Source organism: Heptranchias perlo, chromosome 8 (genome assembly GCF_035084215.1).
Source record: "Heptranchias perlo isolate sHepPer1 chromosome 8, sHepPer1.hap1, whole genome shotgun sequence".
Lineage (NCBI taxonomy): Eukaryota > Metazoa > Chordata > Chondrichthyes > Hexanchiformes > Hexanchidae > Heptranchias > Heptranchias perlo.
The window spans coordinates 85,789,441-85,807,612 of record NC_090332.1 but is presented as its reverse complement, the minus strand read 5'-3'; the positions used below and the strand labels follow the sequence as shown (position 1 = coordinate 85,807,612).

Sequence of the window (18,172 nt, the reverse complement as noted above, 5' to 3'; positions counted from 1 at the left end):
TGGAGCATAAACGCGGGCATTCACCTGTTAGACCGAATAGCCTGTTTCCGTGCTGTAGATTCGATGTTATTCTGTATAAGTCTATGAGCATCGGTAATGCCTGGGAAACTGCAGACCGGCATTAGTCTTCAGGACGAAAGGAACGATAATTTGAAAGCTATTTTATGGGATTTGTATCTCCATGCCTCTTCCTTCGGAGGCGAATTTTGTTAGAAAAACACAGGAGCAGACACAATGAAATGACCAAATTAAGGGGACTGTGTTGGGAGTAGATCAGCTCTCAATAATTAGTGTAAGTGAAATCACCAATTAAAATGGAAAGAAAGACTTAGAATCATAGAAAGGTTACAGCATGGAAAGAGGCCATTCAGCCCATCGAGTCTGTGCCGTCTCTATGCAAGAACAATCCAGCCAGTCCCACTCCCCGCCCTATCCCCGTAGCCCTGCAAATTTTTTCCATTCAAGTACTTATCCAGTTCCCTTTTGAAGGCCATGATTGAATCTGCCTCCACCACCCCCTCGGGCAGTGCATTCCAGATCCTAACCACTCGCTGTGTAAAAAAAGTTTTTCGTCATGTCACCTTAAATCTATCTACTCTGTCCAGACCCTTCATGATTTTGAATACCAAATCTCCTCGCAACCTTCTCTGTTCCAAGGAGAAGAACCCCAGCTTCTCCAGTCTAAACATGTAACTAAAGTCCCTCATCCCTGGAATCATTCTAGTAAATCTCTTCTGCACCCTCTATAAGGCCTTCACGTCTTTCCTAAAGCACGGTGCCCAGAACTGGACCCAATACTCCAGTTGTAGCCGAACCAATGTTTTGTAAAGGTTCACCATGACTTCCATACTTTTGCACTCTATGCCTCTATTTATAAAGCCCAGGATCCCGTATGCTTTTTTAACCGCTTTTTCAACCTGCCCTGCCACCTTCAATGTGCACATATACCCCCAGATCTCTCTGTTCCTGTACCCCTTTTAGAATTGTGCCCTCTAGTTTATATTGTCTCTCCTCGTTCTTCCTACCAAATCTATCACTTCCCATTTTTCTGTGTTAAATGTCATCTGTCCACCCATGCCACCAGCCTGTCTATATCCTCTGTCTATCATTATCCTCCTCACTGTTCACTACACTTCCAAGTTTTGTGTCATCTGCAAATTTTGAAATTGTGCCCTGTACACCCAAGTCCAAGTCATTAATATTTTTCAAGCAAAGCAGTGGTCCCAGCACTGACCCCTGGGGAACACCACTGTACACATCCCTCCAGTCTGAAAAACAACCGTTCACCACTACTCTCTGTTACCTGTCGCTTAGCCAATTCTGTATCCATGTTGCTCCTGCCCCCTTTATTCCATGGGCCCCAATCTTGATGATCAGCCTACCATGCGGCACTTTATCATATGCCTTTTGAAAGTCCATATACACATCAACTGCATTGCCCTCATCTACCCTCTCTTTTACCTCATCAAAAAACTCTTATCGGGTTAGTTAAACACGATTTGCCTTTAACAAATCCGTGCTGGCTTTCCTTAATCAATCCACAGTCGTTTCTAAAAGTTTCCCCACCACTGAAGTTAAACTGACTGGCCTATAGTTACTGGGTTGATCCTTGCACCCTTTTTTGAACAAGGGTGTAACATTTGCAATTTTCCAGTCACTGGCACCACCCCCGTATCTGCGGTTGTTTGGAAGATTATGGCCAGTACCTCTGCAATTTCCACCCTTACTTCCCTCAACAACATAGGATGCATCCCATCTGGATGCATCTCATCCCACTTGCATTTACATAGCACCTTTCATGACCTCAGGACATCCCAAAGCGCTTTACAGCTAATGAAGTACATTTGAAGTGTAGTCACTGTTGTAATGTAGGAAACGTGGCGGCCAATTTGGTGCACAGCAAGATCCCACAAACAGCAATGTGGTAGTGACCAGATAATTATTTTTTTTTAAAAACTGATGTCAGTTGAAGGATAAATATTGGCCAGGACACCAGGGGAGAACTCCCCTGCTTTTCTTTGAAATACCAAGAAATGATCATGGGTAAGTGTTTCCTAGTGATAATATTTGCCTATAGAGTTTATCTTCCTCCACTGTTGAGAATTAATTCTTCAACTGCAACTTAAAAAAATAAATACAATTTTATTCCAATATATTTTTACGGTGAGAATCGTTAACAGTTCTCAGTAAAAGCAAGCTGGACTGATATCAGTACACAGTTAGCACAGACTTAAGAGTTTCGTTCACACTCTCACATGTTTATAAGCATGTGGCTTACAGTTCCTAACTCTCACTTCCTTTTGAATAAGACTTTCACATTCGTATTACAGAATCACTTCAAGTAGCAGTTCTGAAATATGCTAAATGTACCATCACCCAGTCCCCCACCGTCAACATCCTGGGGTGGGGCGGGGATCACCATTGACCAGAAACAGAACTGGACCTGCCATATCAACACAAGAGCAGGACAGGGGCTGTGTGCACTCCGACGAGCGGCTCATCTCCTGACCCCTCAAAATGCCCCTCCGCCAATCTACAAGACTTAAATCAGGAGTGTAATGGAACACTCACCACTGGTCTGGATGGGTGCAGCTACAACACTCAAGATGCTCGACACTATCACGGACAGCGCAATCTGCTTGATTGATGTCCCCGCCACTGAACTCAATATCCGCAACCCTCTCCATCGCCATCGTTCTGTGACTCCATTGTGCACGATCCAGAGGATGCACCGCAGTAACTCAGTAAGGTTACTTCAAACATATCTCCCTCCCGTGAGCTCAACAACCAAGAAGAACAAGAGCAGCAACGCGGTGGGAACATCACCTCCGAGCTCCTCTCCAAGTCACAGGCCAATCCTGACGTGGACATTCAATGCTGTTCCTTCATCGGCGCTGGGTCAGAATCCAACAGTGGCATTAACTACCCAACACCATGACGGAAGCATCGTCACCACAAGGGCTGCAGCAATTCAAGAAGGCCCATTACCACCTTCTCAGGGCAACTAGGGATGGGCAATAAATGCGATCTTGCCAGTGTCGCCCACAACCCAAGAACAAATTAAAAAACGCAGCTCTACCACCTCCCTTGACGCTCTGTGCTGACAGACTGCCTGTCTGACATTACAATGGACGTGCTAAAACTTCCTCCAAACTGAACATCAGGAAGACCAATGGCACCGTTTTCATCTCCCTGTGTAAATTCCACTCCTTTATCACATCCCGTTCCCTGGACACACACTCGGGCTGACTTAGGCCATGTGAAACCTTGACATCCTGTTCAGCCCAGAGCTGGCGTTTCGAACCCACGATCGTCCATCACCCTGACTGCCTACTTCCATGTCCACCTCTGCCTTGCCTCACCTCACCTCCAGGCTCAATTTCTCAAAGTATGCTCCTTGCCGGCCTCCATTCCTCCACCCACCATAAACTCCCAACTCCTCCAAAACTCAGCTCCCTGTATCCTGTCCTGCACTAAGTCTCGTTCACCCATCACCCCCATCCTCGCTGGCTCCCTCCAACACGCTGAATTTAAAATTCTCATCTATCATGTTCCTCCACTGCCTCACCCCCAACTTATCCCTACGGTTAACATCCAGCCTTCCATCCCGATCCTGTAACTTCAATTCTACAACTCTGGCCTCCTGTGCAATCTCCTCCTTCCTTTCAGCCCTCCATCGCTGGCAGGGCCTTTAATAACTTCTGCCCTACTCCCTGAAATCCCTCACCAAACTCCTCATCATCCCTCTGCCTTTAAACACATCTAAAAATCTGTCTTTTCATCCGAGCTTTTGGTTACTTCTCCCACCATGGACTGAGTGTTAGTTCCTCCTCTTCCTCACCCACCCACCCACCCACCAGCCCCACAACCCCCCCCCCCCCCTTCCCAATCCCTCCCTCCGTAAAGCACCTTGGAACGATTTCCGTGCCAAAGATGCTACATAAACGTCGTTAACTTCCTTCCCCCCAGAAGTATTTTGTGGCTGTGATCTAGGATCTTACATTTCACCAACTACAGAGAACACAAGTTGTAATGTACGACTGGAGCACCGGATTGAAAAGTTAGCACAGCTTGAAATTAATTACAAAATTAATTCTTTATTGCAAATAAATCATTGTTGTACAAGCAGAACACTTGACTCCAGCAGCTATTAGGCCCGATGTCTTCCTATGATTTATTTTCATACACCAATCAATCTCAGTCATCACACTCTGGTACAACCTTGCCACCACCTATAAAACTACTTCAATTTTCCAGTCACCTTCACACACTTACTCTACTGCACTGACCTCCTCCACTTTTGACAGTTTTACTTTCATAACCGGCTTACACGGTGATTTATTCAAAGGTTTCATTTTTACGTAAACTCCCGTACACCCAAGAAACGAAATATCCAAAAAGGTTAAAAAAAAACGTTTTACGTCTTCTTTAAGCAGGGTGTTACTGTCAAGCAGTTGTGACAAGTTTTAAAAAAAAGGACCTTGCTTTTAACTTCCGCCTGAAGTGATTGCACCTGAATAAATGCAGTGTCAAAATGTATATATATATATTTTAACTAAAAGGATCAAATGAAACAGAGGGAGTCGGGGAAAACATTTATAATGTGCTCGTCAGCAGAATGTGATTATCAGCAGGAAATAAATCAATTGCATTTGAATAAATGCAGAACTGAGTGTGTGTGTAAAAAAAAACTGAAAGGATCAAATTAAACTTGGTTTGGGGGAGTGGGGGAAGAGAAACATTTAATAATGTGATTAGCAATCAGAAATAAATCAAAGATTGCAACTGAATAAATGCAGAAGCGAATGTGTAAAGAAAAATCTTTTTTTAAAACTAAGAGCTTCAAATGAAACAGGGGGGGGGAAAAGTAAAACATTTTTATAATGTGATTACCAACAGGAGAGAAGCTGAATAAGTGCAGAATTGAGAGTAAAAGATTTTTTTTTAAAAACTAAAAGGATCAAATAAAACAGGGGGAAAAAGGGGTAACATTTTTATAATGTGGTTGTCAGCAGGAGATTGCAGCTGAATAAATGCAGAATTGAGAGCAAAATAAATAATGTTTTTAAACTAAAAGGATCAAATTAAACAGGGGGAAAGGGGGTAACATTTTTACAATGTGGTTGTCAGCTGGAGATTGCAGCTGAATAAATGCAGAATTGAGAGTAAAATAAATATTTTTTTTTAAACTAAAAGGATCAAATTAAACAGGGGGAAAGGGGGTAACATTTATAATGTGGTTGTCAGCAGGAGATTGCAACTCAATAAATGCAGAATTGAGGGTAAAATAAATAATTTTTTAAAACTAAAAGGATCAAATTAAACAGGGGGAAAGGGGGGGTAACATTTTATAATGTGGTTGTCAGCAGGAGATTGCAACTCAATAAATGCAGAATTGAGGGTAAAATAAATATTTTTTTAAAACTAAAAGGATCAAATTAAACAGGGGGAAAGGGGGGGTAACATTTTATAATGTGGTTGTCAGTGGGAGAGAAGCCGGTGATGTGCAGGCTGCCCGGGGCTCTCTCTGCCCCTCAACCCCTGTCTCTGCCCCCCTCCCCCTCTCTCTGCCCCCCTCCCCCTCTCTCTGCCCCCCTCCCCCTCTCTCTGCCCCTCTCCCCCTGGCTCTCTCTGCCCCCCTCCCCCTCTCTCTGCCCCTCTCCCCCTCCCCCGGGCTCTCCCTCTCTCTGCCCCCCTCCTCTCTCCTAGCCCCTCCCCCTCTCTCTGCCCCTCTCCCCCTCCCCCGGGCTCTCCCCCTCTCCCCCGGGCTCTCCTACCCCCCTCCCCCGGGCTCTCTCCTACCCCCCTCCCCCGGGCTCTCTCCTACCCCCCTCCCCCGGGCTCTCTCCTACCCCCCTCCCCCGGGCTCTCTCCTACCCCCCTCCCCCGGGCTCTCTCCTACCCCCCTCCCCCGGGCTCTCTCCTACCCCCCTCCCCCGGGCTCTCTCCTACCCCCCTCCCCCGGGCTCTCCCTGCCCCTCTCCCACTCTCTCCTACCCCCCTCCCCGGGCTCTCCTACCCCCTCCCCCGGGCTCTCTCCTACCCCCCTCCCCCGGGCTCTCCCTGCCCCTCTCCCACTCTCTCCTACCCCCCTCCCCCGGGCTCTCTCCTACCCCCCTCCCCCGGGCTCTCTCCTACCCCCCTCCCCCGGGCTCTCTCCTACCCCCCTCCCCCGGGCTCTCCCTGCCCCTCTCCCACTCTCTCCTACCCCCCTCCCCCGGGCTCTCCTACCCCCCTCCCCCGGGCTCTCCTACCCCCCTCCCCCGGGCTCTCCCTACCCCTCTGCCCCTCTCTCCGCCCCCCTCCCCCGGGCTCTCCTACCCCCCTCCCCCGGGCTCTCCTACCCCCCTCCCCCGGGCTCTCCTACCCCCCTCCCCCGGGCTCTCCCTACCCCTCTGCCCCTCTCTCCGCCCCCCTCCCCCGGGCTCTCCTACCCCCCTCCCCCGGGCTCTCCTACCCCCCTCCCCCGGGCTCTCCCTACCCCTCTGCCCCTCTCTCCGCCCCCCTCCCCCGGGCTCTCCTACCTGCGGGCTCCGGGTGCAGCCGTTCCTCAGGACGCTGCAGTGTTTCTCCGAGCCGCCGCCGCCGCCGAGGTCCCGATGCCGGACGTGTCCGTTGGAGATAGCGGCGCTCGCCATCCCCGCCGCTGCGGATTAGTGGTGGAGGCGGGCCCGCTCGCACTGCACCGGCCGGCCGGCGGGGGAGGACCGGGGGAGGGTGAGCGGCTCAGGCTGGGCGGGGTGACCCGGGCTCCTCTCGATCATTACCCGCCCCTCCAGTCAGGCGGGCGGGCGGCGCTGAGCCCGACAAGAGTCCGATCGCAGCCGCAGCAGCAGCAGCTCCCCCTCCCGGGCTGCCTGCACTCGGAGCGGGGGCAGCGGTCGCCAATGCGGCCCGGTAACCACTCCCCCTGCTGGGACACCGACCGCCAGCCACTCCTCCTGCTGGGACACCGACCGCCAGCCACTCCTCCTGCTGGGACACCAGCCACTGCCCCTGCTGGGACACCAGCCACTCCCCCTACTGGGACAGTAACCACCAGCCACTCCCCCTGCTGGGACACCAACCACCAGCCACTCCCCCTGCTGGGACAGTAACCACCAGCCACTCCCCCTGCTGGGACACCAGCCACTCCCCCTGCTGGGACACCAACCACCAGCCACTCCCCCTACTGGGACAGTAACCACCAGCCACTCCCCCTGCTGGGACACCAACCACCAGCCACTCCCCCTGCTGGGACAGTAACCACCAGCCACTCCCCCTGCTGGGACAGTAACCACCAGCCACTCCCCCTGCTGGGACAGTAACCACCAGCCACTCCCCCTGCTGGGACACCAGCCACCAACCACTCCCCCCTGCTGGGACACCGACTGCCAGCCACTCCCCCTGCTGGGACACCGACCGCCAGCCACTCCCCCTGCTGGGACACCAGACACCAGCCACTCCCCCTGCTGGGACGCTGACCACCAGCCACTCCCCCTGCTGGGACACCAACAACTCCCCCTGCTGGGACAGTAACCACCAAACACTCCCCCTGCTGGGACACCAACCACCAAACACTCCCCCTGCTGGGACAGTAACCACCAGCCACTCCCCCTGCTGGGACACCAACCACCAGCCACTCCTCCTGCTGGGACACCAGACACCAGCCACTCCCCCTGCTGGGATACCAATCACCAGCCACTCCCCCTGCTGGGACAGTAACCACTCCGCCTGCTGGGACACCAACCACCAGCAACTCCCCCTGCTGGGACACCAACCACTCCCCCTGCTGGGACACCAACCACCAACCACTCCCCCTGCTGGGAAAGTAACCAGCAACCACTCCCCCTGCTGGGACAGTAACCAGCAACCACTCCTCCTGCTGGGACAGTAACCAGCAACCACTCCCTCTGCTGGGACACCAACCACCAGCCACTCCACCTGCTGGGACAGTAACCAGCAACCACTCCCCCTGCTGGGACACCAACCATCAGCCACTCCCCCTGCTGGGACACCAACCACCAAACACTCCCCCTGCTGGTACACCAACCACCAACCACTCCCCCTGCTGGGACACCAACCACCAGCCACTCCCCCTGCTGGCACACCAACCACCAGCCACTCCCTCTGCTGGGACACCAACCACCAGCCACTCCCCCTGCTGGGACAACAACCACCAGCCACTCCCCCTGCTGGGACAGTAACCACTAGCCACTCCCCCTGCTGGGACACCAACCACCAGCCACTCCCCCTGCTGGCACACCAACCACCAGCCACTCCCTCTGCTGGGACACCAACCACCAGCCACTCCCCCTGCTGGGACAACAACCACCAGCCACTCCCCCTGCTGGGACAGTAACCACTAGCCACTCCCCCTGCTGGGACACCAACCACCAGCCACTCCCCCTGCTGGGACACCAACCACCAGCCACTCCCTCTGCTGGGACACCAACCACCAGCCACTCCCTCTGCTGGGACAACAACCACCAGCCACTCCCCCTGCTGGGACAGTAACCACTAGCCACTCCCCTTGCTGGGACAGTAACCACCAGCCACTCCCCCTGCTGGGACACCAACCACCAACCACTCCCCCTGCTGGGACAGTAACCACCAACCACTCCCCCTTCTGGGACACCAACCACTCCCCCTGCTGGGACACCAACCACCCCCATTGCTGGGACACCAACCACCAACCACTCCCCCTGCTGGGACACCAATCACCAACCACTCCCCCTGCTGGGACACCAATCACCAACCACTCCCCCTGCTGGGACAACAACCAACAACCACTCCCCCTGCTGGGACACCAACCACCAACCACTCCCCCTGCTGGGACACCAACCACCAACCACTCCCCCTGCTGGGACAGTAACCACCAACCACTCCCCCTGCTGGGACACCAACCACTCTCCCTGCTGGGACAGTAACCACCAACTAATTCCCCTGCTGTGACACCAACCACCAATCACTCCCCCTACTAGGACAGGACCACTCCCTCTACTGTGACACCAACCACTCCCCCTACTGGGACAGTGACCATTCACTCTACTGGGACAGTAACCACTCCCCCTACTGGGACCGGATTAGTCCAACTTTTGGGATAGGACCACTCCCCCATTGGGACAGTAATGAATATCCCTACTGGCTCACAAACCATCCCCCTATTTGGACTCTCCCCACTGGGTTAATAATAACAGCCCTATTGGAGTTATAGCTACAGTCACCTCCCCCTACTGGGATAATCACAACACCCCTACTGAGGTAATAACCAAAACCCCCAGGGAGGCAATATGGGGGCAATATCCACACACCCTTTCGGGAATAATAACTTCACCTCTACTATTCTATTCTTTTAAAAAGCATTTGGACAGTTACGTGGGTAAGATGGGTATAGAGGGATATGGGCCAAGTGCAGGCAATTGGGACTAGCTTAGTGGTATAAACTGGGCGACATGGACATGTTGGGCCGAAGGGCCTGTTTCCATGTTGTAACTTCTATGATTCTATGATTCTATGATTCTACTAAGGTAAGAACCACATCCCTACTGGAATAATAATGACACCTCACAGGAATAATAACCACACCTCCTACTGGGGAAGTAACGACTGGGGCATTAAGAACTATGCTCATACTGGGGTATTCTAACTACCCCTCTAACTGGGTAATATAACCACAACCCCTACAGAGATTATAACTACACTCCTTCTGGGGTAATATAACCACACTCTATTGGAGTAATACCTACAGCTCTAATAAGATAATAACTACACTTACTGGAGTGAGAAAAACACATCCCTAACTCACACCCCCTGCTGGGGTTCTAACTACACTCCAATAGTGGTTAATATAAACACACTCCCTGCTGGGGTTCTAACTACACTCCAACAGTGGTTAATATAAACACACTCCCTGCTGGGGTTCTAACTACACTCCAACAGTGGTTAATATAAACACACTCCCTGCTGGGGTTCTAACTACACTCCAACAGTGGTTAATATAAACACACTCCCTGCTGGGGTTCTAACTACACTCCAACAGTGGTTAATATAAACACACTCCCTGCTGGGGTTCTAACTACACTCCAACAGTGGTTAATATAAACACACTCCCTGCTGGGGTTCTAACTACACTCCAACAGTGGTTAATATAAACACACTCCCTGCTGGGGTTCTAACTACACTCCAACAGTGGTTAATATAAACACACTCCCTGCTGGGGTTCTAACTACACTCCAACAGTGGTTAATATAAACACACTCCCTGCTGGGGTTCTAACTACACTCCAACAGTGGTTAATATAAACACACCCCCTGCTGGGGTTCTAACTACACTCCAACAGTGGTTAATATAAACACACTCCCTGCTGGGGTTCTAACTACACTCCAACAGTGGTTAATATAAACACACTCCCTGCTGGGGTTCTAACTACACTCCAACAGTGGTTAATATAAACACACTCCCTGCTGGGGTTCTAACTACACTCCAACAGTGGTTAATATAAACACACTCCCTGCTGGGGTTCTAACTACACTCCAACAGTGGTTAATATAAACACACTCCCTGCTGGGGTTCTAACTACACTCCAACAGTGGTTAATATAAACACACTCCCTGCTGGGGTTCTAACTACACTCCAACAGTGGTTAATATTACCACCCCCTCAGCTGGGGTTCTAACTACACCCCTTCAGGGGTAATAATTACACCCTTACTGGATTAATATAACCCCCCCTCCCCTAAGGAGGAAATGTAATCACATCTTCTCCTGAAGTAATAGCAGTAACTATACCCCATACAGGGGTAGTAACTATGCTTCGTACTGGGGTAATAATCATAGCACTAGTCGATAACCAGTGCAGGGTAGTGACCAACTCCCACAGGCTAAAACGTACACCCCTGGGTAATAATTACTCCCAGACTCCTAGGGGCAGATAGCTGGTCCACATGGGGCAGTTACAATGCCTGTGGAGATAGTAACCTTAACCTCTCAGGTAGCAGCTAACTACTCTAGGGCCACAAACCAGTCAGAGGAACCCACCTAGAGGGACAGTGTCCACATGCACAGTAGCCACCGACAGCAACAGTGCTCTTGTGCACAGTACCTATTACCTACACCTAAAGGGCACAGCTTAGATGGAGAAATTATATGTATTGTGATTATATACTTTATTAAAAGCCTTGGCAATCACACTTTAAAAAAAATCTGTCAAACCAAACCCACATCACAATAGCACACTATGCATCATCCATCATGAATGTGCATCAGTCCTACGTTCAAGCAGAAAGGATGAATAACACAAGTTCAAGTGTAAATGTGACAAGTTTACTGATGAAAAATATGTGCTTCTTACATGCTCTACTTTTTCTTCCTCTGTCGCTTCCCTTTGTCTGATGAGGGTCTCCTAGTGTCGCTCCTAGGCGTAACCACGATGGGAGAAGGACGGGAGGAGGCTGGCTGCTGCACTTTTCTGAGAGTTGCTCTATTAGGGGCAGAGGAGGGGAGAAAGTGGCTTGTTGGCTCTATTAGGGGCAGAGGATGTTTGATAATCGCTCCCGTGAAACGCTTTGGGACATCTTACTACGTTAAAGGCACTATATAAATGCAAGTTGTGTTGTTGTTGGGCTCTCCCTGGAGCACCATAGCTAATGCCGTGGAGACCGTGGGCTCCAATCTCGATGTCAGTTCTTATCGTGTTCTTTAATGCTGGAAGATCGTCCGGACAGTGTTGCTTGCCTGGGTCTGCTCGCCTTCTGTATGAGGCTTTTGAGTGGAGTGGCTGGATGACGTCCTCCCTCATCACCCTCTATCCCCGTCATGCCCTGCTCATGGGCACTTCTTCCACATGCTCACCCATCCGCATGGGCGGCTCGACAGCAGAGTTGCTGTGGAGGACATGAAAGTCCCAGGTTAAGGTTCTGTCCGGACGATCTTCCAGCATTAAAGAACACGATAAGAACTGACATCGAGATTGGAGCCCACGGTCTCCACGGCATTAGCTATGGTGCTCCAGGGAGAGCCCAACAACAACACAACTTGCATTTATATAGCGCCTTTAACGTAGTAAAACGTCCCAAAGCGTTTCACGGGAGCGATTATCAAACAAAATTTGACACCGCGCCACATGAGGAGATATTAGGACAGGTGACCAAAAGCTCGGTCAAAGAGGTAGGTTTTAAGAAGGGTCTTAAAGGAGGAGAGAGAGAGGTAGGGAGGCGGAGAGGTTCAGGGAGGGAATTCCAGAGCTTAGGCAGCTGAAGGCACAGCCGCCAATGGTGGAATAATTAATATTGGGGCTGCACAAGAGGCCAAAATTGGAGGAGCGTAGGGATCTTGGAGGGTTGTAGGGCTGGAGGAGGTTACAGAGACAGGGAGGGGGCGAGGCCGTGGAGAGATTTGAAAGGAAGGATGAGAATTTTAAAATCGAGGCGTTGCCCACTGTTAAAGGGACTCTCCTGAAGATAGCCCTGGAGGGGCGACATACTTATGGTGGACTGCAGCCTGTGAGATGGTCAAACAGCACTTATGAGCAGTGCACTCCTCCCTGCTAGTCATCATTCTTTGTCGGATTCTTTGCCCATTCTCAAAGGACTCGATGGTACTCAGAAAGCAGCCTTCTTTTGTCGGCCGGGCCTGGATACCCAGCATCTGAGGGAGGCCTGGGTCAGGCACTCCGGCACACTTCCTGCTGCTCCTCTGCTGCCACCTGAGCTTGCTCCTCCTCACTTGTGCTCTGCGTTTCACCTGGTGCTTCTGCTCTAACTCTACATCTTCCCCTGGAGAGTATATTCCCTGGGCTGGTGCTTGCTGCAGATGGAGTAAATAATGCAGTAAGAGGGAAGTTAGATACACACACGAAGGAGAAAGGAACAGAAGGATATGCTGACAGGACTGGATGAAGTAAGGAGGGAGGAGGCTCGTGTGGAGCATAAACACCAGCATAGACCAGTTGGGCCGAAGGCTGTTTCTGTGCTGTAGACTCAAAGTACTTCAATATATCCTTTAGTCTATTGCCGGCTTCTTTGCCCAGAGTCATTAAGATGTTGATAAAATGCTGCCCGTTTCCTGAGGCATACCGCAGCAATGAACTGCTCACTGTGCTTCCGTAAACAATAGTGCAAAAACATTCAGTTTGTAAGTGGGTACGAGGGGGAAGTGTGTCATGGTCTCATCTTCCATCAGTGAGAGTGGTGAGAGGTTTACAAGGAAGATGGAAAAGGTGTTATGCCTGAATTTGGGTTCCCTTGTGTCAGAAAGAGCAAAGCGATGTTTGAAGAAGATGAGGAGGCTTCTTACGAATATACCATTGGTTCAGGGCGTGTGTTGCAGACATAATATTGCAGTGCACTGTTAGGAGAGAAATGCAATATTCACTTACCTTGGCAAACTTCAAGATGTTGGATTTCTTCCTCATCGGGGAGGGGGACCTCTTCATTGCAGAAACTGCAGTCACCTGCTTGGCCATCTCTCCCCAGGCAGCTCTTGCTCTGTGGAGAGTGCCACTTTCATGCAAAAAATGGCATGCCTCTTTTCCACCAACGCCCCCAGCATGATCTCCAAGGCTTTCTCCAAAAAGGAAGCTGTTCTCTCCGTACGCCCCACCCCCACCCGTCCGCCACCCCCCCCCCCCAGAAACTGGCGGATTCCTGGCTCATTGTAGCGCTAACGTGTGGCACCTGCACATTTATGCTCCTGCATTGGAAATCCTGCGCTTTCCTCTGTGCTTCTAGCATGCAAGGCAGGTCATGTTGGCTGTGCACCACCAGAATAGAAATAAGGTAGGGGGGGGGGGGGTGGGGGCTAAGATAACCTTGGGAAAAGTCTCCTCTGTGTGCCAGAAATGTGAATTGCACCAGGGCAAATGTCCTTGCGCCCTTACCTGCTGGGAGTGGAATTTCAGCCGTTCTTTGTCAAGCTACTTCACATCCAGGTGAGCTATGCATAAAGCTATGCAAATAAAAACACACAGAACAAATATCCACCCATTCGATTCATAGTGATATCCTTGCAGAAAAAGTCTACATTCAGCAGAAGGCACCAAGAACATTTAGTAAGGAAGAAAAGGATTTGCATTTATATAGTGCCTTTCACAACCTCAAGACATCCCAAGGTGCATCACAGCCAATGAAGCATTTGGTGGCGGGACAAATCGCAACCAAGTATTTACCAGCTTTAATGAAAAGAAAGAACTTGCATTTATATATCGACTTTCACATATCCCAAAGCGCTGCACAGCTAAAGAAGTCTTTTTTTAAAGTGTAGTTACTGTTGTAGTGTAGGGAAACACAGCAGTCAATTTGCACAAAGCAAGATTCCACAAACAGATATGAGTTAAATTATCAGATTTGGTGGTGTTGGTTAAGGGATAAATGTTGGCCAGGACAACTCTCTGTTTTTCTTCAAATTGTGCCATTTACCTTTACACCACCTGATTAGGCTTCAGTTTAGATATTTCATCTTAAGGATGTTGCCTTCTGATAGTACAGCACTCCCACAGTACTGTATTGGAGCAGCAGCCTGGATTATGTTGCTCAAGTCTCTGGAGGAGGCTTGAACCCTTTACCTTCTGACTCAGAGATGAGGGTGCTACCCACTGAGCCAAGGCTGAAGCAGTAATGAGGAAATCATGGGTGTCATTGGATGACAATATAGGGTGGGGGTGAAGAAAATGCTCTTGCTTTATACAATAATAATGACCTACTCAGTAAATGTAAAGAAGTGGCTTTGGTGCATTGCAGAAAATGCCGTGTACTGTGCTGTGCAACAATCACAATGGGATAAGAATTCCACTTCTGTAAATGGTACTTTTTCGAGCCAAACACCTGTCTAATGCAGGTCAGGCAGTGGAAGAGTTCACTGTTAAAGCTCATGACTTTTAAATTAGTTTGCCCCATATCCATTTCCAGTTTGGTAAAATCAAAATGGCAATTTTTTTTTAAAGGAAAGGTCCATATTCTACAATTTATTTTTGATGTGGGAGTCATGCAACGATTTTAAAATCAGAGCTTCTTAAATAAATCTGTGTGGACTATACTTGCAACCACCAATGCTATTTTTCAGCTGCCTGTTAGGAGGTCCATGAGAATGAAGTGAGAAAATTGCTGCTTGATCTTTCTGCTCCGATTTTTCTGAGGAAGTAGCTTGTCTGCTGAGCTTCTCCCACTAATTGCAAAGACTGGAAGTTCCTCACTTGGGAAATCATTGCCACCATACTAGACCCCTACCATGAGACAGTCTATTAATACCTCAAACATATTGTAGCACCAGGCTGTCTAAAACTACATATTAATATTATCCTTGTTGGAACTGAACTCGTCAAACCCAGTTTTATGCAAATTATGATTAGTCGTACATTCACTTCCTCAAATTGGATGCGGTACACGATATCTAAATATATAATTGAGTGGTTAAAAGTAAACTGAGACCATGGGGCAGATTTACTGGCCACAAAATTCCTTGGGATTCCACTAGTATCCTGTCATAGCTTTGGCAAGTGATTGGCAGAATCCCTAAGGAAACCGGGAGACCTGGTTCTGCTGTTTCTGAGTTGGCTTTTAAGGTTGGAACTTCAGTCTGCCCCCTTACAAGACAAATGACAGGTTGCAGGGGACAGGGCCAGGGGTGGGGATTTTCTAAGCTGAGAGTTTCTGCACCTGTCCCTGGATGGGGACCCGACATATCAGTGGTCTGAGAAACATGAGGTGTACTGGCTTTCCACAAGGTCACATGTTGGCTTCACCGGTGGGGTCCATGACTGGCAAGGGGCATGGACTCCCGAAGAAGATAGCATTTAAAAAAAAAAATCCTGGATCATCCACCTTTATCTGCACTGGTTCTCTTTGGAACACATCCCCAAGATATCCTCATTTTAAGGGCATTGGGCACATGACAAAAAAGGTTGTGTTTTCTCCTCATTTTATAAATTATTTTGCTCCAATTAGGTTTCCCACATGCTTTGTATCATTCATCAACGGACTTCCTCTGAGGATTGTGTCAGGCAGTAAGAAGTTTGTATGGAGAGCATGAGTTGACTTTGCCTCTGGTTCCCTTTCTCTAACTACGTGAAATCAGCTCCTGCTGACCCAACTGAGACGTAGAAGTAACTTTCTGAAGGTTCACAGGCAGAAACCTGCATTCCATCACTCTATGGTGTCGCACATTGGTACGTTACAAATCTCAACATTCTATTGTACATATTCTCTTGGTTTCAGCATCTATGGTCATTCCCGTAAGTGGACCTCATGTCCCCTACTACCTGGAGAGCACCTTTACTGCTCAATATCTAGTTAAATGGTGGCGTGATGCAGGAATCATAATTTAGGCTCTTGTTGCTTGCATTGGACACTGTATATGCTTTTATGTGCGTTCTCCTCTCTTTTTGGACTGTGGACTGGAACGCATTCTAATGAGACAAATCTGACTGTAAACCAACAAAATATATGAATGGACAGAATACAATTTTCCAGAGAGATACATCTATTTCCTACTGCTCCTCATGGCATATAAAGATAATAAACATATAACCGTGCCCATTTCTAGCCAGAGCGCACTTACAAATTAATTGTCCTTAGACCAGATGGCCTTTGACTTTTTCCATGACAGATTAAACGTGTTCACACCCTCAGTCTGGAGCCTCTTTCTCTCTGACAGACATGAGAGAGGGACCTCTCTCTGTACCTCACAATGTTTCAGACTGCCATCCGAGAGAAAGAGAGAGAAAAACAAGGACTATCCTCTGCTCCCCCTTGCCCCCTCCCCCCTCAACTCTAGCTGGTGCAGATTATTCCCCTGATCTATCTCATTGAATTAACAGTCAGAATGACTGTTACAGACAAGAGGCTGAAGATATTGAAAGTTCCACAGGAAGGTGGTTACAATGATAGATATTGCTTTGCACAAACAATAAATCTTGTGTATAATACTGTAGGGAATCAGTAATCAGGACCTTAAGAATCACTTTCCGAAAGTCACAGCACATGGGAAAGGGTTCCAATCACAACTCAAGTAACAGAACCATTTACTGAATATACTTGACATCAACTTGTGGGCAAATCCTGTAACTTTCATGCTAAATCAGTTAGTAAAGTACAGAGAAAAGTATCTTCTCTTACAATGAAATAGAGGATTAAGGCAACTCAATACATTTATTCTGGACTGTAGTTGAGAAGCTATTTTATCTATGAGAGCCAGGATTAACTTCTTGATGGATGTCCAAACATTCAGATAGCCTTGAATGCAGCAAAATTGTTAACATTCTTGGCAAGCGTTAAATTTAATGTCAGGTCTAAAATTTGTGCTGTCACATAATTTAAAAATCTTGATTAATATTAATATTAACAGGAAAAACCCATGATGTCATTTCATTATCTAGAGATTTAAATTCCTACATTAGACACTGAATTATAAGATCCCCTTTTCCTTTTGCCAAAATGTAAACAAAATCGTTAAATGGCTCAACGGTTCCTTTAAAAATCTTACCTCTGTCCTGGCTTGCAGCTGAAGACAACTCCAAGTGCTGTTCTCCTGGCCTGCTCCAGGCCTCCTAGTTTCCGGCGAGGCTGGCACCAAACGGCATACATTCCAGCTGCAACCTACAATTGAAAGCCTTGGTATACTAATGCTCCGAATGTGTGCCCTATTGGCGTACGCTGATGTGTGGCAAGCGATGAAAGGCTTGTCTGAGGCCGTGGTAAGGACCAGCAATAAATGTGTATCAGATTGATGGGCAACACAGAGCCAACTGCCTGGTATGTGGCACTGTGTTTTCTTAATCTCAGCTAACTGTTTCCAAACCATGTGGGCACAGTGTTGACCCAGGCGTGCTGCATTGCTATGATCTGGGTTGGGTGCCCTGGGGTACCAAACTGGGCAAACCGCCTCTCACTCATCTCATGTGGCAGCACCTCTACCTTTCTTTAGCCATTGTAAACAATTTTACAACACCAAGTTATAGTCCAACAATTTTATTTGAAATTCACAAGCTTTCGGAGGCTTCCTCCTTCCTCAGGTGAATGTGGAAATGAAATCCTCGAACCCTTCGCATTTATAAATCACAGAACAATACCTGGTGATTACAGATAGTCTTTCCAACTGCCCGTTGCCAAGGCAATCACAGTGTGCAGACAGAGAGGTGTTACCTACAGGGCCACCGAATATACAAACAACCAAAAAAAAAACAGAGAGAAAAAAAAATA

The 18,172-nt window shown here is 48.8% G+C and overlaps 1 protein-coding gene across 2 annotated transcripts in view; it reads right to left on the bottom strand.

The window, feature by feature from the left end:
- The window catches only part of sptlc3 (serine palmitoyltransferase, long chain base subunit 3), a 107,173-nt gene extending 100,274 nt beyond the window's left edge, over positions 1-6,899 (bottom strand). For both annotated transcript variants that reach the window (XM_067989456.1, XM_067989457.1), the window contains exon 1: positions 6,525-6,899. In XM_067989456.1, the coding sequence (XP_067845557.1) occupies positions 6,525-6,638 (114 nt within the window). In that variant the 5' untranslated portion in view covers positions 6,639-6,899. The remainder of the gene's footprint in view (positions 1-6,524) is intronic.
- Positions 6,900-18,172: the final 11,273 nt, after the last annotated feature.